Source organism: Gorilla gorilla, chromosome 18 (assembly GCF_029281585.2).
Source record: "Gorilla gorilla gorilla isolate KB3781 chromosome 18, NHGRI_mGorGor1-v2.1_pri, whole genome shotgun sequence".
NCBI classification, from domain to species: Eukaryota; Metazoa; Chordata; class Mammalia; order Primates; family Hominidae; genus Gorilla; species Gorilla gorilla.
Genome location: NC_073242.2, coordinates 20412817 through 20439443, shown reverse-complemented (window position 1 = coordinate 20439443; position 26627 = coordinate 20412817). Strand labels below are relative to the sequence as shown.

Genomic DNA, 26627 nt, shown 5'->3' with positions numbered 1-26627 from the left:
CTTGACGGCTTTCAACCTCCCTCGGATCCGCTTCTCAATTCAGTTTACCGAACTATCCCCGTTCCCCTAAAAAAGCGAAGGTGCCAATGATCTCCCGGTTCCGCGGACTGGACACCCGCGCCGCTCTAACCCAAACGGCTTTACCGTCCGCATCGGTTACCGGATTCTCAACGGTTCCCCAACGGCTACAACGGGCGTCTGCCTGGCAAAGAAGGAAGGAGGTGCTGCCGAGCGGCTTCTCCGCCTAAAACCACTCCCCACGCCCCCTAGCCGGGGAAACGCAGAAGAGAAGCCGGGCGGGGAGCAGAAGTTCTACCCTCCTTAGCCACAGCTGCCAACAACAACCGCCCCTCAGCCTCGCGGGCTTTTTGAACGGACCGGAAGTAGAAGTCGAGCGACTTCCGGCAGCTAGACTTGGAAAAGCAAGGAGTGTCGGGAATGGCGACCAAGCGGCTCGCGCGGTACTCGAGGGAGTTCCGGGTCGGGGGCGGGTAGCTCCGGGTCCAGCGCTGGCGTTGGCCGCAGAGCAGGGCACGGCAGGTGGCATCTGCGGTGAGGGCCTCTATTCCCCGCAGCCCCGGCGTCTGCGACCTGCCCTCTCTGGCACGGCTGGAAAGGCGCCTCCCTGGACCTCGGTCTTCAGCCTTGGGCCACCTTCTACCCGAGGGTGACAGGAGCCCGAGGCGGACGAACCCTGGGGTGTTGACTGTGTGGCCTTGAGTCAGTGCCTGCCCATTTTAGGCCTTGGGAAACGTGGACGTGACAGTGCCTTGCAGACTGGTTGGAGGTCTCAGGCAGGCCACACACTGAATCCGTCAAGGTGTTCAACCTGTTTGAAATGCTCGTTCCTCGGTGCTGTAAAGAAATAGAACTTGAACTTTAATTTAATTTATTTAGTAAGGCCATTTTTACTTCCTGCAGAAAGGGCACACTCGCCAGCAGTTTTGCCAGGAAAGTACACTGAACAAAGGAGACACGGTCATTTATAACGTGGCACGTCCACCCTACTGCTGTGTCCGGTTTCCATTGGCTGGAACGGGACCTCACATTCTGTATTTGTCCCGATTGACTAGCAACATAGAACTTTTTAAAAGAGGCAAAGGCAGAGAACAAAGGAAGAAGGAAGTAACTTGTGGAATGCTGAGAAAGGTAAAAACACTTTTAAATAAGGAAGAGGAACAGGCTATGACCTAATGCTTGATTGGACCAGTATAAGCATGCCACGGCAAATATTTAGGCTAAATTGTGGGAGCTAAGAACATAAAGTACATTGATTTCTTTATTATGTCTAGCAGATATTTAAGAATGTTAGCACAGGTCTTTGAATAAATTTTGCTCTAAGAGAAGTTACTATTTATTCCTAATTAGAAGGGGAAGGAAGTCTTTGAAGAGGAACCTCTACTTTACTTTTTACAAACCCATTTTCTACTGATCTTTATTTTTTTTTGAGACGGAGTTTTGTTGCCTAGGCTAGAGTGCAGTGGTGCGATCTCGGCTTACCACAACCTCTGCCTCCCGGGTTCAAGTCATTCTCCTGCCTCAGCCTCCCAAGTAGCTGGGATTACAGGCATGCACCACCACACCCAGCTAATTTTGTATTTTTAGTAGAGATGGGGTTTCTCTGTGTTGGTCAGACTGTTCTCCAACTCCCGACCTCAGGTGATCCACCCGCCTCAACCTCCCAAAGTGCTGGGGTTACAGGTGTGAGCCACCGTGCCTGGCCTAGTGATCCTTTTAATTCACAATATGAATTATTGTGTCCTCCCTGATTCCTGGACGCGCTGTGCATATTTCTGATTACTAGAAAGATGTAATATATTAGCAAATAGCATGAGTTTCAGAATTGGACAGTCTTGGGTTCACATACCAAAGCTATGTTCTTTGGCAAATTAAGAATCAGTTTTCTCATCCATAAAATATAGGTAGGAAAAGTTTCTAGCTACTACACTTGTTGAGGATTAAAGGAGGCCATCATCTTAGTTTAGTACCTGCTATGTAGTAAGCAGTCAATAAATGATATTTATTATTCCCAAATCCTGGCACTTCCCTCTCTTAGCAAACACAGAAAACTACAGGAGGTGTCTGCCTAGTTAAAACTCTACCTGCTAATACCAAGTAGTTTGTTTTACTTGCACTTAAGACCTCAGTAAGCTCTTTTTTTCTTATTTTATTTTATTTATTTATTTTTTTGAGACAGGGTCTCACTCTGTTGCCCATGCTGGAGTGCAGTGGCATGATCTCGGCTCACTGCAGTCTCCACCTCCCGGGCTCAAGCAATCCTCCCACCTTAGCCTCCTGAGTAGTTGGGACTACAGGTATGCACCATCACGCCCCAGCTAGGTTTTATAATTTTTGTAGAGACGGGGTTTCACCATGTTGCTCAGGCTGGTCTCGAACTCCGGAGCTCAAGCAATCCACCTGTCTTGGACTCCCAAAGTGCTGGGATTACAGGCATGAGCCACTTTACCTGGCCCTATCTTTTGTTTCTTTACCCAGATTTTTAAGCTGGAAGACTGAACCATGTCCTACATTGTCTTGTCTTCTTAAAACTGCACTGTACACATAGCAAGAGCTTAAAAAATGCAGGGGGAAAAATAAGATTTTCAGTGCATTTTTACCTCTACAATCAAATGATTGTAGGAACTCAAATGAGTTACTCAGTATTACTGTAAAACAAGGGTAACATAAAATTAATGTAAATTGGCTGGACACAGTGGCTCAGGCCTGTAATCCCAGCACTTTGAGGGGCTGAGGTGAGAGGATTGCTGGAGCTCAGGAGTTCGAAAAGAGCCTGGGTAACATAGTGAGGCCCTGCCTTCAAAAAAAAAAAAAAAAAAAAAATTAAAACTAATGGGCCGTGGTGGCACGCATCTGTAGTCTTAGTCAGGAGACTGTGGTGGGAGGATTGCTTGAGCCCAGGAGACTGAGGCTGCAGTGAGTGGTGATCATACCACTACACTGCAACCTACGTGACAGAGCAAGACCCTGTCTCAAAAACAAAACCAACAAATTAGCCTAATTTGCAAATATGTACTTTCGAGGCCTGTGCAGGTAAAGCCAAAGTCCAGTTCGATTTCCCCTCAGTCACAATAAATAATGAGATTGTTGCCCAGTACCATTAGTTTGGTAGCTTATTCAAACAGGAGTGTGAACGAGTTCATTGATCATATTTGGATTGCTTCACATTTTTAGGCAGCTTGGATTAATTAGGAGAAAGTCAATTGCGCCAGCAAATGGAAATCTAGGAAGAAGCAAATCCAGTGAGTAGTATGCTTAGTTTCTTTGCATTTTGTAGCCTTGCATTTTCAGCACTGGTAAAGCATAAGAAGAACTTGATCTTTTGCAGAGCAGTTGTTTGACTACTTAATTGTCATTGATTTTGAATCGACATGCTGGAATGATGGGAAGCACCACCATAGCCAGGAAATAAGTAAGTCTGGGCTACGAATGGCCAAAGCTGGCACTAGATGAGTCACTTTAAAGTTTATAGATCTGAATCAGCCAAAAGTTTAAGAAAACAGGATGGTCTATGCATTGGTAGTTTAATGCAAAACTTATGTTGAATAAAAAAGAGCAAAATCTCAAATACCTAAATGTGTTATTATATAAAATAGTTGTTTTATATTACATACAACACCTCAATGGCATAGAAACTGAAAAAAATACCTTTGCAAAAAAAGTAAATTTTATATTCCATATGGTTTTTATATTTATTTAATTATATTGTTTTCTTTTAAGACGACATGCTCATAACTTCAATATTTTGACTTATTCTTTAGCATAACTTTATTATAACCTTTATGTCACACTGCTTTGGTCATTTTAGTATGCTTTTACTGAAAACTGGTTGTTTAATTAAAATGGTAACATGTTTAATTTAGGATGATTACAGGATTAATTTAAAAATTATTTATTCAACTGTCAATTGATTATTCTTTCATTTAGTTGAATTTCCAGCAGTGTTGCTGAACACATCAACTGGACAGATTGAATCTGAGTTCCAGGCTTATGTTCAACCTCAGGAACATCCAATTCTTTCAGAATTTTGCATGGAATTGACAGGCATAAAGCAGGTATGATGCAAATCTTAAAATTCAGAAGTCAGTTTCAAAAAGAAAATAAAAGCTATTATACCATTTGGAATTAGATTTATTTAGTGTTAGGCATGATGGCTTATGCCTGTAATCCCAGCACTTTGCAGGCTGATGTTCGAGAATTGCTTGAGGCCAGGAGTTTGAGACCAACCTAGACAACATAGTGAGAACCCCATCTCTACAAAAAAAAAAAAAAAATTTAAATTAGCCTGACTTGGTGGCATGTGTCTGTAGTCCCAGCTTCTTGGGAGGCTGAGGCTGAGGTGGGAGGACCACTTGAGCCCAGGAGTTTGAGGCTGCAGGGAGGTATAATCTCAGTCTATCCTGGGCGACAGACCTTGTCTCTGAAAATAAATGAATAAATAAGTAAATAAATAAATAAATACGATTAGTGTTATTCTAGATTCAGGACTCGATTTATGTATTTATTTATTTATTTTTCAGACAAAGGCATGCTCTGTTGGCCAGGCTGGAGTAAGGTGGCGGGGCTCACTGCAACCTCTGCTTCCTGGGTTCAAGCGATTCTCATGCCTCAGCTTCCTGAGTAACTGGGACTATAGGTACACACCACCACATCTGGCTAATTTTTATATTTTTAGTAGAGACAGGGTTTCACTGTGTTGGCCAGGCTGGTCTCGAACTCCTGACCTCAAGTGATCTGCCCACCTTGGCCTCCTGAGGTGCTGGGATTACAGGCGTGAGCCACCTCAGGACTCGATTTAAAAAGCAAAGGAACATACCTGTAATCCCAGCACTTTGGGAGGCCAAGGTGGGTGGATCATCTGAGGTCAGGAGTTCGAGACCAGCCTGGCCAACTTGGCAAAACCCCGTCTCTACTAAAAATACAAAAATTAGCCAGGCATGGTGTTACACACCTGTGATTCCAACTACTTGGGAGGCTGAGGCAGGAGACTCACTTGAACCCAGGAGGTGGAGGTTGCAGTGAGCTGAGATCGTGCCACTGCACTCCACCCTGGGCAACAAAGCAAGACCTCGTCTCAAAAAAAAATAAATTTTAAAAATTAAATAAATACACAGCAAAGGAAGAATAATGTTATAAAAATGAGGATCAAATTGATTTTATGGAAATTAAGTGACTCAAATTTGTGTTTCATTTCTGTCAGTCTGGACTTAATGATCATATTTCTGTGTGATTTTAGTTTTTATCAACCTAATCTTTCTTACCTTGGTGGGTTCTAAATATTCTTTCTTTCCCACGTGTTTTTACCTCTTTCCACTAAATAAACTCTTTGCCAGTTAGAACCACTTTGTTATGTCTTCCCACAGTACACTGTGTTTTCATGACTTGGCATTTCTGATTCTTTTAAAACCATTAATTTTTCTCCACAGTTACAAAACATGCTAAATAATAATGGAATTTGATTGTTGAATTCAGCTTTTGTGACTCTCTACTCAGGCTCAAGTTGATGAAGGAGTCCCTCTGAAGATTTGCTTATCTCAGTTCTGTAAATGGATTCATAAGATTCAGCAACAGAAGAACATTATTTTTGCTACTGGGGTTTCAGAGCCTTCTGCTTCTGAAGTAAAATTATGTGCATTTGTTACTTGGTCAGGTAAAGAATAAGTTATACCTATTAATCACAGATGGGTAGCATTACCACTATGTAATTCTTTATTTCTAGTTTTATACTTGCTAACCTAGAATTATATTTGTTAATCTTCTAGGCTAGGAAAAAAAATTTAAATGCCTAGCAGATATTAGCCAAGAAAAGTAAATTAATACATATTTTTTAAATTAACCTTTTGGGATACCTTAAAATATTAAGCCTGAACTTAAAAAAAATGTTTTTAGAGTTCCACTGTTAAGAATTAAGCAAAGATGATTTAGTGAACACTCTTATGCTATTTTCTAGTCTTCATCAGCTCAACATCCTTTGCTTTTATGCTTTGACACTTTAAAAGAAAAAAAAATGAGCCATTTAAAGTAGGTTTTTTGTGTAACTGTGTTAGAGCATTGCTGTTAATAGTCATTAATAGCAATACTGTGTCATTGATAAGATAGCATTGATAGTCATATTTGGTTTCCAGTTACTACAAAATGTTTGGTTTCTCAATAACATTAATATTTTCCTAGAATATAGAAAATATAGTCCTTGTAATTTAACATGTTACTCTTCTTTCTGAAATAAGGTTTTACTGGGTGTTTTAAGAAATCATTTTAAAATTTAGTCATCAACCTAACTTGTTAATAGTAAGTTATATAAAGTGAATAATTTTTAGATATTAGCAGAGCAATGAAATCATACTGTTCTATTTTATATGATCTTCCAGCATTCTATTTGTAAATGGTGGCAGCATAAGTAAAAAATGCTGGCATCATTGACTTTGTTCTATTTTAATGTACCTAATGCAGACTGGGACTTGGGGGTTTGCCTGGAGTATGAGTGTAAAAGAAAACAGCTGTTAAAACCTGTGTTTTTAAATTCTTGGATTGATCTCAGAGCAACTTACAAGGTAATGGTAAAAAATGGGGGCATGTTTACTTTTTTCTATTGAAAAATGATTAACTTTTATCCTACACATGGGCATGGGTTTCTGCAAATAAGATACTTTCTTTTGTACTGGTCACATAAATGCGTTTCTTAAAGTATTTAAAAACAACACACAAAAAATAAGCACATTCTAAATCTAATAGAACTAAAAATTATGAAAAGTGTTTAATACATAGTCTTTAAAATAGTAATCTTCTTTTAGATATATCTTTTTTTATTTGATTAGCTTTTCTATAGGAGAAAACCAAAAGGACTAAGTGGTGCCTTACAGGAAGTAGGAATAGAATTCTCAGGACGAGAACATTCTGGTTAGTATACATTAAAAATTATGTAAGCCATTTGACTTTTAAAAAATACTTCATATGAATTTCATTTTTTGGTAATGTCATTAGTAAGGGATATCTTCAGCCTAAAAAAAAAAGCTCCTAATCTAAACAATTCACATTGTTTCTAAGACTTTCAAATTACCACTTTCATAAACTATTGTAAGATACACTGCCATCTAGTGGCTTTCTAGTTGCTAAGAAGAATGAAAAGAATGAGCCAAATCAAATGAAGATTAAACAAGTGCTCAAATAATAGAATGGACTAGTGAAAAAACTGAACAAGACTATTAGATTATTCACAAATCCTGGTTCCTGCAGAACGCTGGCCACATTTTGGGGAACTGTCTAATACATTTTCATATCCTCCTCTATAAATGTGGACGAGCTTGTCTTTCAGTGGTAATGCTGCCATAGCCTTCCACTTCCAAGACCAGTTTATCATGATTAAAATTAGTAGATGGTCATAAAACTAAAACTGTGTTCCAATTTCTACACAAGTGGTGTTTTTCATTTTATGTTATTTCTTTAGTACTAAGGAAGTAGTACTAGTACCACTAAATTCAGTGTTTGATATCTGTATCCTCAGGGTTGGACGATTCTCGGAATACTGCCCTTCTTGCTTGGAAAATGATCAGAGATGGTTGTGTAATGAAAATTACAAGGTCGTTGAACAAGGTTAGTAGTGTCTTGCCTCTTTATTCTGTCATCTCAAACTTCATAAACAGTCATACGTTCTTTGAAACGTAGATTTAATGTGTGCAGTCATTTATAAATCAATGACATTTCTCTTTTTTGTCATAAAACTGTATACTGAAGAAATTACGAATGCACAGTTTCTAAAGCTGTTGCATTTGTCTGTGGAATCATAGGTTCCCACTAAGAAGAATTCCAGCATTCTGGCCAGAAATTTGAATACAAATCAAGTTGAAGAAGTGTCTGCCTGTAACATTAGCATCCAGGGTCCCAGCATATATAATAAGGAGCCTAAAAATACAATAAATCCTCATGAAAAAGTTCAAATGAAGTCAATTTGTGCAAATTCTCCTATAAAGGCACAACAGGATCAATTACAAGTAAAAAACAATATAAAAGCAAGTCTTCACAATGTCAAAAGTTCCTTACCTCTTTTTAATACTAAGTCCTCTACTTCTGTGGGGCAGTTGCAGTCTCCTACCTTGAATTCACCTATCTATATGCAAAAGCAAGGAAAAAATGAACATCTTGCATTTAATACCAAATCTAAGGCTTCAACAGTTGGTTCAGAATTGGTACTTGTTTCTACCACCGTTCCAACTGTTCATCGTGTTTCTGATTTGGAAATGAGCTCTACTCTGGACTGTTTACCTGTGTTGGCTGATTGGGAGGATGTGGTTTTACTGCCAGCATCTCAGCCTGAGGAAAACGTAGACTGTACAGTTCCCATTAGTGACTCAGACTTAGAGAGTTCATTTAAGTCTGGAGAAAGATTAATGGTTTTGAAAGAATTGGAAATGTCAAGGCACGAAAACTTTGGAGACATAGAGGAAACTCCTCAAAAATCTGAGACTTCTAAGTCTATTGTGTACAAGAGTCCTCACACTACTATTTATAATGTAAAAGAAGCCAAAGATCCAGGTTCAGATATTTCTGCCTTTAAGTTACCTGAACACAAATCAAGTACCTTCAACAGAGTTAATGCCAATATGTCTCATCCTTTAGTTTTGGGGAAACATCCTCTTCTTTCAGGTGGTAGCAAAAGGAATCCATGCAGTCCCCAAGCTTTCCCACCAGCAAAAAAACAACCCTTCACTATTCATGAAGAAAAGCCTACATCATCTGATTGCTCCCCAGTAAGAAGTTCTTCCTGGAAGCGTCTCCCATCTATATTAACTTCTACAGTTAACCTACAAGAGCCTTGGAAGAGTGGGAAAATGACACCTCCATTATGCAAGTGTGGTCGGAGATCTAAGAGACTTGTTGTTTCTAATAATGGACCGAACCACGGAAAAGTCTTCTATTGTTGCCCTGTCGGGAAATACCAAGAAAACAGAAAATGTTGTGGTTATTTCAAATGGGAACAAACACTTCAAAAGGAAAGAGCCAACAGCATGGTTCCATCTCATTCCACAGGGGGACTCACTTTTAATTCTCCAGAAACAAGCCATATTTGTGACAGAAATTTAAGTATTTCCACCAAAAATTCTTTGAGACTCAGGCCTTCAATGAGGAATTGATAACCTTTCATGTATGAATCCTAATTGTTCCTTGAATTTCCAAACATGAGTATTCTGATAACATCTTACACTATTTTATTTTTATTTTATATATTAATGTTTACTGAATTTACCATACTTTCTTCAGGAACCACAAGTGTAATCTTTTGTAAACAGTATTTATTAGATTACATATAATAAGCAACAATAGTATATGATCCTTCTTTTATAGTTAGACCTTGAAACAAGTCTAAACTATTTTTAAATTATTTGCAAAAAATGTGACTAATAAAAATCCCTAGTCTGTTTTCAGGTAGATTCTTGTACTTTGAGATTATCATAATCTTCTAACTGATATTTTATATTTTTCTAAAAACTTTTATAAGTTCTTTAGTTTTATTTCATGGCTTGAACATTGGTTCTGATTTGTATATCAACATATCAGAAGAATTAGTCAACTAAAGTTTGAAAACCTATGTAGCAGAGATCTGGTTCAGAAACTGCTTCTATACTATACATTTAAAAATTAATCAGCAATTGATGGTATTATTTTTATATTAAGAAATGATAGGAACATTGACACTAATGTGGAGGAATTTGCCAAATATTTTATTTCAAAATTTAGCCTCTGATATCATAACCACAAGATATTTTAAATCAACAGTTTCTAAGCATACTACCACAGTTTTTATGACCTCTCCATCATCTTGTGGTTTCTAGAGATTGACAGATACTATGTTTGTTTTATAGATATGGTAATTAATGAAACAACTTTAAATTGTCTTCCATTCTTTCTTCCTCAGTTCATTTCTTTTTGTCTTCCCACTGATAGTCTTTGGCAGCTCTTGAATAAATTCTACCTGTTGGCATCAAGGGGAAAAAATTAGCCTGGAAATTTTTATCTTTACATAAAGCCAATTATATAGCAGTTTGATTATGAATTCTAGGTGGAAGAATTAGAATAGTCTTTGGAATGGGTTTTGGGTAACAACCAAAATAGGGAAAAGGGTATTGTTAGGAAACTTGTCTTGATAGTAAGTATTTACTGTGAGTCCAGTAAGCCAAAGGACCAAACAAAATAGGTTCAGGGTTTCATTTTAATCTCAAAGATTCTGAATCTTACCCATATGTCATCAGTTCAGTTTGGGACATGTGGTGTAGCATGTGTGAAGAAAATATTCATTAAAATGTAAAAATAAACAGTTGAAATTGTCCACAACACTGAGCAAATATTCGTTATAATTAGGATGCCTACCTTTCTGGGATATTTGTAAGGTGCTGTAGTTTTTTTAACATGCTCCTGAATCTCCTTTATTAGTTGTTCTTGATCATGTGACTTGTAATCAGGATTTAGAACGACAAAAGCCTTTACTACCTAAAATAAATATTTGAAACACCAGGAAAATGAGTTATGCATTTGTATGTTTTAGTATGTCTTGTTTGTTTGCTCTGAGAATCTACATGCCTGGTGGGGTGGGCCAGTGTGTTTTAATAAAGTTTGATCCCAGCTCTGTGCTCTTAAGCCAGCCACTTCCTGGTCTGTACCTAATACGGGAGAGCTTCTGGGACCCCTGTAACAACCCAGCCTCGTCCAGCCTAGCCCTCAGCATGGGGGATTACTTATAAACAGTAGTCACGCTGAGTTTGCCATGTCTTTGTTGAAGGGAACAGTTCACAGAGAACATGCAGTCTTTATACAAGGCTGTGAAGATTCCAGCAGCTATTTTTTTGTTGCTCTGATCCATTTCCATGGCCCTGATGAACAAGAGTAGAAATCATGGTGGCCTTTAACTGGCAGAAGCCAAGAAAGACGTTATTACTTTATGCTTGCAAATCCTGTTCTCCAAATTTTATCCTTCCTAGAAATGTTTTTGAAAACTCTGCCTAGTTTTTGGACCTGTAATGGAGAAGACAGAAAGATAGGCCATCCCTCATAGCCCCCTTTAAAAGTAAATTTGGAGTCCTGTCATTTTCTCTCCTAGGGCACTACCAGGACTGCCATTTACTGTCTTCTCTAGAGGCATGAGTCTAGGTGCATCAACTAGTATGTACCTCCAAAGCCAGATTACCAGCCCGGAGCTGGCTATGGAATGATGCTTCCCTGTAGGCACAGTTCCAGGAGAGTCCCCTGAAGCTTTTTTATGATTAAGTATCCTGCACTTAAGTGCCTGAAATCTTATTAAATTCAAGGATTCGTTTGTCCAGCTTAAAGATAAGCTGGCAACATTTCCTATCCACTTTGATCTGGGAGTAAAGATTTCATTGAAAAGGAATTATTTGAAACAACAAATTACCAGGACAGCCATTTGGTGAGAAACAAAGACTAGAAGTTATAATTTTTTCACATATTGAAAACTGTTCACCAGTGGGCAGTTTTACATTGTATGAACAATTACCCATTTTTGTCTTTACCCGAAACCCTTGTGGCCAGGCACAGTGGGTCACGCCTGTACTGCCAACGTTTGGGAGGCCGAGGTGGGAGGATTGCTTGAGCCCAGGAGTTCGAGAGCAGCCTGGGCAACATAGTGAGACTTTGTCTCTAAGAAAAAAAACAACAACAACACTTGAACATTTTTAATTTACATGTGCCATGGGGCAGTTGTGAACCCTTGTGTGTGTGTGTGTCTATGGATATAATTTTGTTCCATTCACTTTTTGACATTTTATAAAATGCATTTGTAGTTATGCTAGCTCTGCTGCATTAACATTTTTACAAATTAAAAAATTATGCTTGTTGTAAGTGAGTCATTCAAAGGTAAATTATTTTAAAAACTGCAATACTGGTTCACATATTGACGATTTCTACAACTTGGATAGTCTCTTTTATCTTTTTAAACTACTGCAGAAAATGTTAAATTAACAAGGAACAACCTAACATGGGTAAGAGTATGAACTCTGAAGTCAGAACAGCTGGGTTCAAGTCACAGTTTGTTGTGTAATGTTGGACAAGTTAGGTAATCTCTTTGTGCCTCAGTTTCCTTCTCTGTAAAAGAGATTATGATGATTAAATGAATTAGCATAGATGTATAATGCCTGGCACATAGTAAGTCATCAAAAACATTAGCTCTTAGTTGTAGTCTTAGAATTACAAGAAGTTTGGGTCTTATTTTTTAACCCAGAATCCGTAAGTGGGCTTCAAATCTCTATGAAATTTTATGCAAAATCTTGTATTTTTCTGAGAAAAGTCTATGGCTGTGCCATTCAATATGATAGCTGCTAGCCACGTGTGTCTATTTCAGTTTAAATCAATTAAAATTAAATAAGATTAAATACTCTCAGTCACACTAGCCGCATTTCAAGTGATTGATAGCCATGCATGGCTATCGCATTGGATGGTGCAAATACAGAACATTTCCATCACTGCATAAGTCTTAACAGTGGCCTACGGTTTTCTTCACATTCTCAAAGAGATATGTGATCCCAAAAATTTAAGAACCTAGTGATCTAGACACATATTCCACAAGTCTTTCACATTCCAATGTTAAAATGGTATTTTAGATCCAAATATTCTTTTTAATCAATTCTGGAACTTGCTACCCAATTACCCTGCCTGGCAGGACCCAGCCTAGAGAAGGACCTAACCCAGGTAGAATAGGCCTGGCAGCAGAAAGGGAGGCATGGAGCACATGGCCGTTTTGTTCATGGATACCTCGTTTCAGATACCCACTCACATCTTCTGCTAGGAAATGCTGCAGCCTACCACTGTTGGAAAACTGGCCACAGTTTCCCCCTCGCTCTGACTAATCCAAGCCCCCGGAGCTGTGAGGGGACCACAACCCACTTATAGACCTTTCCTATATTGTACGCTAGGATATCAGGTGGCTGCCAAGCCAACCCTGTTCCGAAAGGCTCAGCTACCATCCTGTCCCTAGTAAGCACCTGTCTAGGTGGGTAAAACTGATGATGACTAATGGTAGGGGAGAAGTACAGGAAGAGCTAAGACTCGTGAAACCTTGCCGGTGATGTTCAGAGCAAAGAGACAAGCCAATAATCACTGACTGTTTTCCCTGCCCTCAGCTGCCTGGAATATACCCTTTCACAGTAAATAGCGATTGTCATCCTAGCAACTTGACAAACTACCAATTCCCAGCCACTGGGCTATATCTGGAACAACTTTGGGCCATCCAGGAGGACTTAACAGGGTATCTTCTGGCATCAAAGATCAGTTAGGGGAATCAGTCCTGGGGGGAGATCCACCCTCCACTGTAACATGCACATCTCCCATTTTTACCTTAAACTTTTTTATTTTTATTTTTATTTTTTTGAGACAGAGTCTTGTTCTGTTACCCAGGCTGGAGCACAGTGGCACGATCTTGGCTTACTGTAACCTCCCCGTCCCGGGTCCAAGTGATTCTCCTGCCTCAGCCTCCCAAGTAGCAGGGATTACAGGCATGTGCCACCATGCCTGGCTAATTTTTGTATTTTTAGTGGAGACAGGGTTTCACCATGTTGACCAGGCTTGTCTCAAACTCCTGACCTCAGGTGATCCACCCACCTCAGCCTCCCAAAGTGCTAGGATTACAGGTGTGAGCCACTGTGCCCGGCCTGCCTTAAACTTCACGACATTTCATCCCCTGAGACTGGATACCTTCTAACTCTGCCCTGTGCCCTGTGCTTGAAGCCCTATACCTAGGATTTGAGATAAGGAGCTTGAATACATGGTACAGAAAGTTCTGGATTTGTATTGACATCAGTGTCATCTTCAAAACTTGGATTCAGTGTTAGAAGGGATATGGCTTGAAGAAATACTTGTGGGAACTTGTAACTCAGCTAGAGAAACCCTAGGGGCATGTCGTAGACACACAGGCAAAACGCAGGAGGCCGCCTGGCATGGTACTTTTAAGCCAAAATACTGTGTGGTCAGCCCCAGTAGGAATGGGCTTTCAGGACACCTGTGTTATTCGGAGTTTATTTCCTGAAACCTCTACTTATTTACCTACCCAGACTGCTTATGGTTACCTCAGTTCCAGCCTCTGGTTCCCACTTCTGACATCTGATGCCAGCCCATTCTCCTTCACTACACCAGGGACCTCGTTGGTTTCCAGACCTTCTGGGTAACAATTTGATCCCATCCAGCTGACTTCTGTCACCCCATCCTGATGTGAGCCTGGGTTATTGGCATTCACACCATCTTTGCCCTAGTCCACCATGGAAGGAATTCAAATTCTTTCTAGTACATATTTTCAGCCTTATTTTGTTTGTCTGTTAGGATCAGAGCTGCAACTCATAATTCAATCTTATTTTGTAGCAGTTCTTTCTGACTAGCATATTTCTATCTGACTTGCATATTTAGTAAATGAATCATTTGGTTAATTCTGTTTCACTGAGCTACTGTTTGTAAGTATGTGTTAAATTGCCAACAAATTATAAAGTTGACATGAATCAGTTCTTTTACCTCTCCTCTGATGGGGTCTGGGCTGCTGACAACAGCTGACTCTGCAACTGAAGGGTGTTCATTCAGGGCATTTTCTACCTCAAATGGTCCAATTCGATAACTAGAAACACATATGGCAGGAATACATACAGGTGAGTGGCAGGTTCACTCTAGAACACTGATGATCAGTTAACACAGACATATGCACATATGGAAAAGAAAGTTACCCAGAGGATAATATGACATCATCTGCTCTTGCAACAAACCAGAAATACCCATCTTTATCCATATATCCTCTGTCCCCAGTGATATAGAAATTGCCTCGTAGAGTTGAAGCTGTTTTTGAAGGATTATCCTGCAAAACAAATAGCATTTTGTTATTATGGTGAATCCAACTCTTCTGGTCAATTGGAATTTTTTTTTTTTTCCGAGACAGTCTCACTCTGTTACCCAGGCTGGAGTGCAGTAGTACGATCTTGGCTTACTGCAACCTCTGCCTCCCAGGTTCAAGCGATTCTCCTGCCTCAGCCTTCCAAATAGCTGGGACTACAGACGTGCACCACCACACCCGGCTAATTTTTGTATTTTTTGGTTGAGATGGAGTTTCCCCATGTTGGCCAGGCTGGTGTCGAGCTCCTTATCTCAAGTGATCCGCCCACCTTGGCCTCCCAAAGTGCTGAGATTACAGGCATAAGCCACCGCTCCTGGCCCTCAATTGGATTTTTAAATGTTCAAGGAAGCAGAAAAGTTTGGCTCCTTTGAGAAGCATTAGAGTTACGAAGAGATAGATTGTGAAAATAAAGATGAAATTCCAGCATGGAGCTAGCCCGACAGAAGAAAGGTAAACTACAGTTACAAAGATTAGTCATGTTTCCATCTTGAGATTTTTCTTAGATAGATTACAAAATAAATATTGCAGTAGCTCAGAGGAGTAAACTAAATTAAGTCTTTTGCTAATTGATTAATAGATAATGCTGGTAGGAAAAGAGAGAAGTAAATACTCAAGAGTCGAAAGAAAGCACTGACACCTAATAAAGAGCAGACAGGTTTGTTTTGTTTTGTTTTACACAATAATAGAATTGGTTCTGCCAGTCTGACATAAGAAAAAACAAGATACTGTTACATTATATCAAATACACTGGCAAGTAGCATCTGGATCTTTTATTATATGATAGAGACTTTGCTCTAATTTGTATACTGTGATTAGAGATGAAAATATTCTTGCAAACAGTAAGGAGCTTAGAAAGCCTCTTGTGAAAGACATTTGCTTAATCCCACCACCCCCGCATCCCCTGTCCCTCTCACTCTTCCCGAAAAGAAAGAGCACTAACTGGATTTCAGGAAAATGAGTGGGTTTTGTGTGATAATTGAGAGGATCAGGGGATGTTAAGAGGCTGTCCTCTTTCTAGGGTCCCTTCCTCTTGCCTTCATGGACCTGGAACAGTGATCTGGCCTCAGGGGACCAGCATGGTTTTCTTCAGCAAGAATTTGGGTATTTCTTCAATTTCTTGTCTTGGATTACTATTCAGGACAACCAATCTCTCAAGAAAGGGTCAAGTACCTATCCTAGGTATGTTTTGTGGCAAACAGGGATTGTTACCAAGCACTTGAGAAATAAATAGAAAATGAGATTATTTAGTAAGTCACTTACTACGTAATGAGTAAAAAGGCCAAATGGTCGGTTAGGTAGAACTTGAATGCCAATATCTCCTTCTTGTCCAGGAGGTAGAACATTGCCATTTACATCTACAATCTAGGATAAAATAGAACAATTTATTTAAGGAAATTTTTGTTTAATGTCGCAGCTTAAATATTAACTTTGCAAGTTTTATTTTGGCTTTTGCCATTTAAAAATGAAGACTTAAAAAAAATTTTGTGTGTGTGAGACAAGGTCTCACTTTGTCACCCAGGCTGGAGTGCAGTGGTGCAATCATAGCTCATAGCTCACTGCAGCGTCAAACTCCTGGTCTCAAACAGTCCTCACACCTCAGCTTCCCAAGTAGCTGGGGCTACAAGCACATGCCATTATGCTCAGCTAATGTTTATTTTTATTTTTTGTAGGGATGAGGGACTCGTTATGTTGCCCAGGCTGGTTCCTGGCTTCCAGTGATATTCCAGCCTTGGCCTCCCAAAGTGCTGGGATTATAGGCATGAGCCACTGCACCTGACCCAAAAATATTTTAAATATACTTTAAATTCCTAAGAGAAATATATTTACTTAAATTCTTATTGCATAAAATATTAAATACAGGTTACCAACATGTGAAAGCAGGATAAAATTTTTTTAAAATTTTACCATCCAGCAATAATCACATTTTGGTAATATCCTTTGAGACAATATAGATAAATAGAAAAATAGGATTGCTGGCTGGGCGCGGTGGCTCATGCCTGTAATCCTAGCACTTTGGGAGGCCGAGGCGGGTGGATCGCCTGAGGTCAGGAGTTCAAGACCAGCCTGAGCAACATGGTGAAACCCCATCTCTACTAAAAATAGAAAAATTAGCCAGGCGTGGTGGTGGGCACCTGTAATCCCAGCCACTTGGGAGGTTGAGCAAGAGAATTGCTTGAACCCGGGATGGGGAGGTTGCAGTGAGCCGAGATCACTCCAGCCTGGGCAATGAGTGAAACTCCATCTCAAAAAAAAAAAAAAAAAGAAAAATAGGGTTGCTTTATAATATACAGTTTTGCCAACCTGCTTTTATCATTTAGCAATAGGTCTTGATTATCTTTTCCTCTTGATAAATAAATGTCTTCATTACTGGTTTTCAAACTTTGTTTAGCTGTGGAACCAACAGAACCTTACTTCAGAAGCCCAATATAAGTAAACAGGAAAAGGGGAATATTCTCTGGTTGACAATGGTAAGCCACAGCCTTGCTCTCTTACCCTCTCTCCAATCCTCATCATTCCCTGAAGTGTCTACCAGTAGCTAGCATTTATTAAGTACTTACTACATGCTAAGTAATTAATGCTAAACCTTTAAGTACTTGACATGTACCTATTCCTCACTGTAGCCCTATGTGGTTAGAATTTTTATGCCCATTTGACACATGAGGAAACTGAGGTGTAGAGAGTTTAACACTGTGCATGATTGAGCTGGAATCCAAATCTCACCACTTACACTCCAGATCATATGCTTTTAATCATTACACTCCTCTGTGCAATGCCTCTAGAGAGTTTAATCCAATTAAAGAAAATCAGATTAGCATTTCTCAAGATGATTGCTGATTTTATACATCAGATTTTGCTCTAAATGACTTTTAGCTGTTTCTAAGTATCAAAATTCTGCTTTTATATATGTTCTCCAGATACCTTCAAACCTGAGGTGTGGCCTGCATGGAGAATAAGTATAATACTTATCTAGCACTTTCCAAAAGGAAAGGGGCTTATGTGCTGAATGAGAAACTTAAATGGCAAAGGAATTCTAAGCGTAAAAACTTCTCTTTAAGCTCTTGCAAATAAAAAAATATAAATTCCCACCCAGTTATCTAAAGAAATATGTGGTTCCAGGTATGAAGGAATTATTGATGGAAACGAAGTATTTTAAAAGTTCCAGTTACTTACAGATTTTAATAGATGGGAATATAGATAAAATCTTCTGTGTCTGGGGAGAATCATGTTCCTCATTGTTCATAGGGTCTTAAAATGTTTAAACATGAAAATTATGAGTATTTAAAAGCAAACAAAGAAGATTATAAAGGTTGGGCTTTGAAGTTGTAGGAATCTGATATTCACCTGGTTGGAACACATCCCCAGATGCCAGAATGTTACTGCAGATGCCCTTAGCTAAGGAACAAGAAGCCCCATAATAACGGCCCGTGGAAAAGAGTTAAAAATGACTGGGGATGCAGGCAAAGTACTGTTTTCCTCTCAGCCTCATCATATTTGCATTCAAAGATAGCTGCTCTAGAAAACCACCGGGCTCAAATTAATGGGGAGCAGGTGGGGGTACCTTGCAGTTGGGATCACTGTGAATACAGCTGTGCCTGTGAGACCCTGATAGCCATGCATGTTGGGAATTGCTATTAAGGAAGGAAGAAAAAGAACATAGCTGTGTTGCATATCAACTTCCCTGTAATGCAGACATGAGTGTGCTTAATTATCAATATTTCTTTCTTCAACCTAAGGTAGCCTGTTAACCAACAAACTATTGTAAAGCCTGTTTGGGCTCTCCTACCATTTTTTCTTAGATAAGCTTTTCAAAGAGGAATGTGAAAAAATAAAAAAAATAAAAAATAAATAAAAAGAGGAATGTGAGGGAGAAGTAAATAACAGTACCCATCTTTTGGACCTTTATTATGTACTAAGCATTCTGATATGCTCTTTAAACATATTGTCTCCTTTAATCACCACAAGAAACCTATGAAATCAGTTCTGTTATTATTTGGGTTACCAACCACCTGAGACTGAAGTGGTGAGGGGTTGTCGGGGGGTGGTTCTTCATGATGTATTGCCTTAAGTGCTAAAACCAGATAAGTCCCCGGCAAACAGACAGGTTGGTCACTCTGGTCCCAACTTTACAAATTAGGAAACTGGAACTTACAGAGCTTTAACAGTGTACCCACAGACACTCAGATAGTGAATAGCAGAGATACAGTTGAACCACTAGGCTATCCTATCTTGAGACCAGGTTTCCATAGCAAGGTTAAAGTGAGAGAAAGGACCCAGGATCTGGTTTATTCTATAAAGAGTTACAGCAGCAATCAAGCTCATCTAAACTCTCTCAAACTTACTTGATCCTAAAAACTACTTGGGGGTGCTTGTTAAAATCACAAGATTTCAAATTTCAGAGTCCCACTCCAAATCTATTGAATTGGTCTCTCCAGGGGCCTGAGAATTAGTATTTTTAACAGATATCCATATGATGTTTATGATCAAACAAGCCTGGGAAACATTTATCTAAGAGCTGTACTCTGTTAATTCATCCATATTTTTGCTGCTTTTGCTGTCTCTTAACGTGCAGATGGGTCTCTGAATTAAAATGGTTTGAACTTACTATTTCCCAACTTTACAGTGGGTGAAAAAGATAACCATTCAGTTGAAACCATCTTTCTCTCTAGATGCTGGGCAGCAACAGTAAGTCACAGCTCCCAGTCAGCCATGCATTTGTGACTTAGGATGTTTTCAACTTATGATGACTTATTATTTTGGGACATAACCCTATCATAAGTTGAAGAGTGTCCAAATTAGTGTTAAGTTCCTTTGGCTACACCCAGCTTTGAAGCTCAGTTGATCTGAGAACAATTTTAACCCTATATAAAGCTTGCTGATGGGGAACTGGAATTCCCCCTAGGCATCAGGTGGTAGTAGTGGCAGTGGATACAGAGAGGCTGGAAATGGCCAGGCAGGCTTGGGAGCAGAGAGGGAAAGTGCTGCAGCCACTGTAAACTGAAGCCTCTTCGGGCCTAGTTGACCTGCTCAGAAGGTCTTGACCTCCCTTGCCTGAGAGGACAAGTGTTGTGTTGTGGTTAAGAGTGCAGATATTGGAGCCAGACTGCTTGGGATTGAATCCCAACTCTAGCAGCTATTAGCTGTGTGACCTCTGGTGAGTTCTTTTACCTCTTTGTGCCTTATTTGTAAAATGGTTCTAATATTAGTATGCTTCTCATAGGGTTTCTTCTGGAAATTCAATGGGTTAATATTTATTTATTTAGAGACAGGATCTTCTTGCTCTGTGGCCCAGGTTAGAGTGCAGTGGTGTGATCATGGCTTACTGCAGCCCCAAGCTCCCAGGCTCAAGCAATCCTCCCATCTCAGCCTTCTGAGTAGCTGGGACCACAGGCACGTACCACCATGCCTGGCTAGTTTTTTATATTTTTTTGTAGAGACAAAGTCTCACGTTGTTGCCCAGGCTGGTCTTGAACTCCTGGGCTCAAGTGATGCTCCTGCCTTGGCCTCCCAAAGTGTTGGGATTACAGGCATGAGCCACTGCATCCAGCCTAATGGGTTAACGTTTATTAAATGCTTAGAACTGTATGGTACAATATAGGTATTTGCAAAATAATGGAGACCAAGAAGCTAACATTTCTAAGTCATTTTCACATATTTATAAAAATTAAAGTATCATGGAAGTAAAATGGAATCACCACCATAACAAAGAAAGTTTATATGGGGGTAAGCGGTAGGTAGGTAGTGCACAGATTGGGTTGTTAAACATTCTCCTGGAAGGGGATGTGCAAACCTTAACATCGAAAGCAGGAGAAGGTTTTCCCATTGAGCCAGGTTTAATTTTCATTCCCTTAAAATTTCCACAGATTAGCACCTAGTTAAGAAGAAGAAAAAGTAAGATAACATTACAAGTCACTTAAAATTTATTCATCTATCATGCATTCATTAAACAAATTATTTATTGAAAACTTACTATGAACTAGGCTCAAAATGAATGCTATACTCTCATGGAATGTAGTGATAACATATAAATACATGCATATGTATAAAATATAGTTATAACAATAATTACTCATATATCCATATTTATCAAAACATGAGTATATTAACATTTGCATTTATATTAGCATACTTGTTATGCTATTTCTAGTTAATGAATTTTTCAATTTTTGATTTTTATTTTTGATATTTTCATTTTTTACCAGGTGATACATTCTCATGGTTCATAAATTGAAGCATTATAAAGACACATTGTGAAAAGTTTTTTCAACTTTTCCCTTATCTATTTCATCTTACTCCTCCCTCTTCTACAAAATAACCACTGTTGTTCTTTTTTCTTATTTCATTTTTTGTTCTTATTTCATTCATTTCCTCTAGAATTTCTTATTCCTTATCTCTATGAGCTCTTTAAAAAATCCCTTTTAGAGTATGGTTGCTAAGGAGTTGTCCAGCAAACTCTTAATATTTCAGGCAGCAAGGATCTCAGCATTTTCCATTTCGAGGCAGCCCTAAATAAGATACTTCCCTATCACACTGGGAGGAATTCTTTCTTTCAGCAGATCCAGTATTATTTCATTTAAAAAAATATTGTAATGCCCTCACTCTGATCCATTAACAGTGGTGTTTGTCAATGAATGGCTATTTAAACAACTATCTGTTAACAGAGCTTTTTTGCAATTAGGTTCTTGCAAGCATTGTTTTTTAAAACATTTTCTAACCACTCAACTCCTATCCCTCAAATAATCATAAGGAGACTGTGGACACTTTGGTTTTTATTCATCTGACTAAATGGAGTCCAGCTATGTCTTTTCAGTGAGGTCAGGTACCGTTTCAGTCTGTCCATATCCTTCGTAGATATCCAGGCCTGTCTTGTTTCTCCATTTTTCAGTCACGTCAGGGGTGATTGGTTCCCCAGCACTCACACAGTGCTTTAAGCTTTTAAACTTATAGCTTCTCAGAAAACCAGATAAGTTAGATTTAGGAGGAAAAATGGAGAGAAGTGAAGATTAAGGATTATTTCTTATGAACTTCAATATAAAATGTTTTAGTCGCTTTTTAATTCCTCTCCCTAGCACAAAACAAACCATTTTACCCCGTAAACATATACAACTACTAAGTACCTACACAAATTAAAAATAAAAATATTAAAAAGATAAATCATTCTAATATCATAGAATATTAGAATACCCCAAATACTAGTTTTTCTTTACCCCCCTTTTTGTGGTGGAAGTATAATTTATTACAAAGAAAGTCATTCTGTTCTTAGGGAAGGTACCCCATAATAACATTTTATTTTATTTTGTTTTTATTTTTGTGTTTTCATGGAATGCTTCAAAAATTTGCATGTCATCCTTGTGCAGGGGCCATGCTAATCTGCTCTGTATCATTCCAATTTTAGTGTATGTACTGCTGAAGTGAGCACCATAATAACACTTTAAATCAGCAATGAAAAGTACCAATTGTTTGGTTAAACTGATGGTGGGATATTTATACAATGGAATACTATACAGCTATAAAAAATGAGGAAGCTCTTGGACAGTGCTGCCCAGTAGAACTTTCTGTCATATGGAAGTACTCTGTAATCTGCTGTACCCACTACAGTATATGCTAGCCCTATATGGATATTGAACACTAGAAACAGGACTAGTATAACTGAGGAATTGAATTTTTAATTTTACTAAATTAATATTTATATTGAAATAACTAGCTGTGGTTAGTGGCTACCATATTGCACAACACAGTGCCAGAATGTATTGTTAGAGGAAAAAAGCAAGGTGCAGAACTGTGTGAATCTTGTGATACCATTTATGTTTATAATAGAGAAGGAAAGGCCAGGTGTGGTGGCTTACGCCTGTAATCCCAGCACTTTGGGAGGCAGAGGTGGGCGGATCACCTGACATCAGGAGTTCGAGACCTGCCTGGCCAACGTGGCAGAACCCCATCTCCACTAAAAATACAAAAAGTGGCAGAACCCCATCTCCACTAAAAATACAAAAAGTAGCCAGGCATGGTGGTGCACACCTGTAATCCTACATGCTCAGGAGGCTGAGACAGGAGAATTGCTTGAACAGGAGGCGGAGGTTGCAGTGAGCCGAGATTGTGCCACTGCACTCCAGCCTGGGCAACAGAGCAAGACTCCGTCTCAAAAAAAAAAAAATTGAGACGGGGAGAACACATGTGTATTAGTTTGTGTATTTTCAGGGAGAATAGACAAGAAACTGGAAACTCAGTTTGCCTCCATGGAAGAGGACTGGGTCACTGGGGACAAGGTTTGAAGCAAGACTTTTCACTATGTATTTTTATATACCTTTTGAATTTTATGGCAAGTGAATTATTTCCTATTCGATAATTAAATAACATCAGTTTAAATATATTTACCTGTGATATGAGCTATAACAAGAAATACATAGATGTTGAGTATCCTTAATCTGAAAATTCAAAATCCAAAGTGCTCCAAAATCTGAAACTTTTTTAGCACCAACATGATGCTCAAAGGAAATGCTCATTGGAGGATTTCAGGTTTCATGTTTTTGGATTAGGGCAGCCCAACCAGTATAATGCAAATATTCCAAAATCCAAAACAATCTGAAATCCAAAAGACTTCTGGTCTCAAGCATTTTGGATAAGGGATACTCAACCTGTACTGGGTCTTCATCCTGGGTTCCTGGCCCAGAGCTTCTAAAACCTTTGTAATTTCCCAAGTGATGGGTGTGCTAGGAGTATCTTTTGTTCTAATATTTTGCCTTTGACTCTAGTTCCTGATACAGAGCTTCTAAATTCCATGGAATTTCCTGGGTAATAGAATTGTCTTTTGTTCTCATGAGGCGACTCTCAATGGGGCTCCCGTATAGGGGCTGGTCACAAGAAAGACTAAGCCAGGAACAGAAGCTTGGCACTTTCAGCCTCACCTCCATCCTTCAGGGAAAGGAGAGGAGCTGGAGATTGACTTAATAATCAATCATGCCTACATAATGGAGCCTCCAAAAAAATCCCTGAAGTATGAGGTTTGGAGAGCACCACGTGCTGGAAAGGTAGTGCACCCCCACTCCACAGGGATAGAAGCTGCTGCACTTGGGACCTTGTGGACCTCACCCTATGTACCTCTTCATCTGGCTAGCTATTCATCTGTAACTTTTATCATATCTTTTATAATAAGCTGGGAAATGTAAGTAAGTGTTTTCTTGCACTCTGTGAGCCATCATAGCAAATTACTAAACCCAAGGAAAGGTCATGGGAACCTCTGATTTGTAGCCATTTGGTCATATGCGCAGGTGACAGCCTGGACTTGTGATTAGCATTTGAGATGGGAAAGAGTCTTGTGGGACTGAGTCATTAACCTGTGGGATATGATGCTGCCTCCACGGAGATAATGTCAGATTGAATTAAATCATAGGATACTCAACTGATGTTGGAGAATTGGTCAATGTGAGGGAAAAGATCCCTTACATCTGGAGACCCAGAGTATTGACTGTTGTGAATATAGTAAAATAGTGGTTGCTGGGAGCTGAGTTATGAGGATGCAAAAGCGTAGGAATGATATAATGGACTTTGGGGACTCTGGGGAAAGGGTGGGAGGTGGGTGAGGGATAAAAGACTACACATTGAGTACAGTGTATACTGCTTGGGTGATGGGAGCACCAAAATCTCAGAAGTCACCACTAAAGAACTTATTCATGTAACCAAACACCACCTGTTTCCCAAAACCCTATTGAAACAAAACAAAACAAAAACAAAAACAAAACAAAGAGAAACGGGGATTGTTTTTCTTTTTGGATTACCAATGAACCCTTTCAAATGGAATCAGCAATAGAATAAAAGATATGCATCCTCTTTTCTATCTGCTGGGATAAGGTTCCAAATAGAAACAAGTTCTCTACTTTCGCAGCTCAGAGAAAGCCATCATCCAAAAGATTTACCATCTTCTTACCCATAACCACTGGGCTTAGAGCTATAAACATAGCTGAACCCTCACTTTCTTCTTGTTTGGGGGAGCTTGCCCTGGTCACAGTAATTATCATTTACAGAATGCAGGCAAGAAGGAGAAAGAGGAAGAGGAGAGATTGCTAAATCCTGTGTCTACTGGCTTGGAGCTATGTTTCAGGCAGAAAGATCTTTTATTTTATAGCTTCCTCTTCTCCCCTCCCCCCACTAGATGCCTATTTACTAACATTTCTTACCTGGCCATATCATTCTGTACAAGCATTCGGTATACAGTTGGTGCTGAACAGAAGACTGTGATGGGGTACTTGGAGAGTGTCTGCAATTTAGAAAAAGCAAACTCTTGGTCTTACTACAACTTAAATAAGTGCTTAAATGTCTTTTGTTGACGCAGCACAATTTAAACATTGTTTATGTTAATGTAAATACATTCTTACCTTTTCTTGTAGAATCATCCCTCAGTGTCTGCAGGATTGGTTCCAGGAATGCTTTAAGTCCCTTATATAAAATTGTATAGTATTTGCATATAACCTATGCATATCCTCCCGTATACTTTAAATCATCTCTAGATTATTTATGCTGCCTAAAACAATGTAAATGCTATGTATATATTTGTTACATGGTATTTTTTATTTGCATTTTTTTAATTGTTGTATTTTGTTCTTGGTTTTTCTCCCCAAATATTTTCAATATGTGCCTGGCAGAATCAGAGGCTGCAGAACCTGTGGATACAGAGGGGGCCGAGTGTATCTTTTCAGGCTTATTGACTTTCTGGATGTGACATATCTTAAATCATATTGTCTACTCTGATCTCTGCAAGTTGCTTTATTCACCAGTTCTGTCAGCCATACTGCTTAATGCATTTCTAAATATTGACCTCTTTGTGCTTTGGCTTACTTGCAAGATAGAAGTCGGCTCAAAACGGGGTAAATGGTGTGTGAATACACATGCTCCCTGGATCCACGGAGAAAAAACACTACTCCATGCAGACTTTGCCCAGCCCGTATCTGAGGTATTCCACATCACATCTGAGGGTGTCAAATCTAGCCAGAACCTGGGAAAACAAAGAGTAGCCCTGATGTACATAGGAAAATAAATATAAAAGACCAGTACATAAGTCATCATCTTTGCAGTTTTGACACTTCAAGCTGCACTTTTGTGGAAGTATACCTTCCATTTACAGATAATCCTAAACCAAAACTGCTGTGGGTGTGTGCAGTCATTTTCGGATATCCACTTGTTCCACTGGTAAAGAATATGGCCATGATCTCATTGTGTTTTGTCTTCACACAGGTGTGGCTGTCGCTGGCATGTCTGCAAAGGAAAAACTACAATGACTGCATGTTAAACACAGCATCACAGACTGTTACCACTGAAAAATTTTGAGAAGCTCTCCACTTGAACCTCTTCATGTCATGAATCAGGTGCCAGTGGCTTAGCTTGAATTACAGGGTAAAAGCCATCACTTTCTCTATCCTTTTAGGTACTTTCTAGAATCAAAACTAAACTTTGTCATCAAAAGCCCATTTATAATAGCTGCTTTCCTAGCTTTTTATTCTATGATAAAGAAGGATTGAAGCATTTTTAAAACTTGAGATTTTTATCATACCTCCAGCAGAGTAAGGAGTCTGTGTGATCTTGCAATCATGGATAGGGAAGAATTTTCCCCTTCCCTCCCCTATGGATGCTTTAAAATGTGATTTTTAAAAAATGAGTATGTTAATACAATACATGTTAGTAAAAGCCATGGGTACTGATGGGCCAACACACTACAGCCTACTGGCAAAATCTGACTTGCCTCTTG

General features: G+C 39.2%; 3 protein-coding genes and 1 non-coding gene across 33 annotated transcripts in view; 1 reads left to right on the top strand and 3 right to left on the bottom strand.

Moving 5' to 3' along the window:
- REXO5 (RNA exonuclease 5) overlaps positions 1-431 on the bottom strand; it is a 44082-nt gene extending 43651 nt beyond the window's left edge. For 3 of the 10 annotated variants that reach the window (XM_055365396.2, XM_063700022.1, XM_063700019.1), the window contains exon 1: positions 161-309. The gene's annotated coding sequence lies outside the window, so the exon portion shown is untranslated. Of the gene's footprint in view, positions 1-48 lie in introns of all 10 variants that reach the window. The other 7 variants (XM_055365395.2, XM_063700021.1, XM_019011921.4 and 4 more) reach the window with 5 other exon arrangements.
- ERI2 (ERI1 exoribonuclease family member 2) lies at positions 380-26600 on the top strand. 8 transcript variants are annotated; one of them, XM_055365402.2, is made up of 9 exons: positions 380-461; positions 3193-3260; positions 3347-3430; positions 3946-4073; positions 5512-5668; positions 6469-6569; positions 6834-6915; positions 7520-7608; positions 26117-26600. In XM_055365402.2, the coding sequence occupies exons 1-9, from the start codon at positions 439-441 to the stop codon at positions 26207-26209; spliced, it is 825 nt and encodes a 274-aa protein (XP_055221377.1). In that variant the 5' UTR covers positions 380-438; the 3' UTR covers positions 26210-26600. The 8 variants fall into 8 exon arrangements, with proteins under 8 accessions (XP_055221377.1, XP_055221376.1, XP_055221372.2 ...); XM_055365401.2 differs by lacking the exon at positions 26117-26600 and adding an exon at positions 8659-10530; XM_055365397.2 differs by lacking the exon at positions 26117-26600 and adding an exon at positions 7803-10530.
- The window catches only part of ACSM3 (acyl-CoA synthetase medium chain family member 3), a 78715-nt gene continuing 61801 nt past the window's right edge, over positions 9714-26627 (bottom strand). For 12 of the 14 annotated variants that reach the window (XM_055365415.1, XM_063700030.1, XM_055365410.2 and 9 more), the window contains 10 exons: positions 25994-26137; positions 25721-25877; positions 25063-25142; positions 21712-21835; positions 20679-20759; positions 16151-16252; positions 14727-14854; positions 14521-14620; positions 10381-10500; positions 9714-9985 (listed from right to left, as the gene is read on the bottom strand). In XM_055365415.1, coding sequence (XP_055221390.1) covers positions 9899-9985; positions 10381-10500; positions 14521-14620; positions 14727-14854; positions 16151-16252; positions 20679-20759; positions 21712-21835; positions 25063-25142; positions 25721-25877; positions 25994-26137 — 1123 coding nt within the window. In that variant the 3' untranslated portion in view covers positions 9714-9898. Of the gene's footprint in view, positions 9986-10380; positions 10501-11521; positions 11663-14520; positions 14621-14726; positions 14855-16150; positions 16253-20678; positions 20760-21711; positions 21836-25062; positions 25143-25720; positions 25878-25993; positions 26138-26627 lie in introns of those variants that run through there. The other 2 variants (XM_063700026.1, XM_063700027.1) reach the window with 2 other exon arrangements.
- Positions 22201-22307, bottom strand: LOC115931187 (U6 spliceosomal RNA). Its single transcript, XR_004067728.1, has one exon. It is a non-coding gene; the product is annotated as a U6 spliceosomal RNA (small nuclear RNA).

Excerpts from the sequence above, each read along its gene's own strand:
- ERI2 (XM_055365397.2), top strand. The coding sequence starts at position 439 with ATGGCGACCAAGCGGCTCGCGCG. Across the intron at positions 3,431-3,945 it reads CCACCATAGCCAGGAAATAA|TTGAATTTCCAGCAGTGTTG; the intron begins GTAAGTCTGGGC and ends TCTTTCATTTAG. Across the intron at positions 6,570-6,833 it reads ATCTCAGAGCAACTTACAAG|CTTTTCTATAGGAGAAAACC; the intron begins GTAATGGTAAAA and ends TTATTTGATTAG.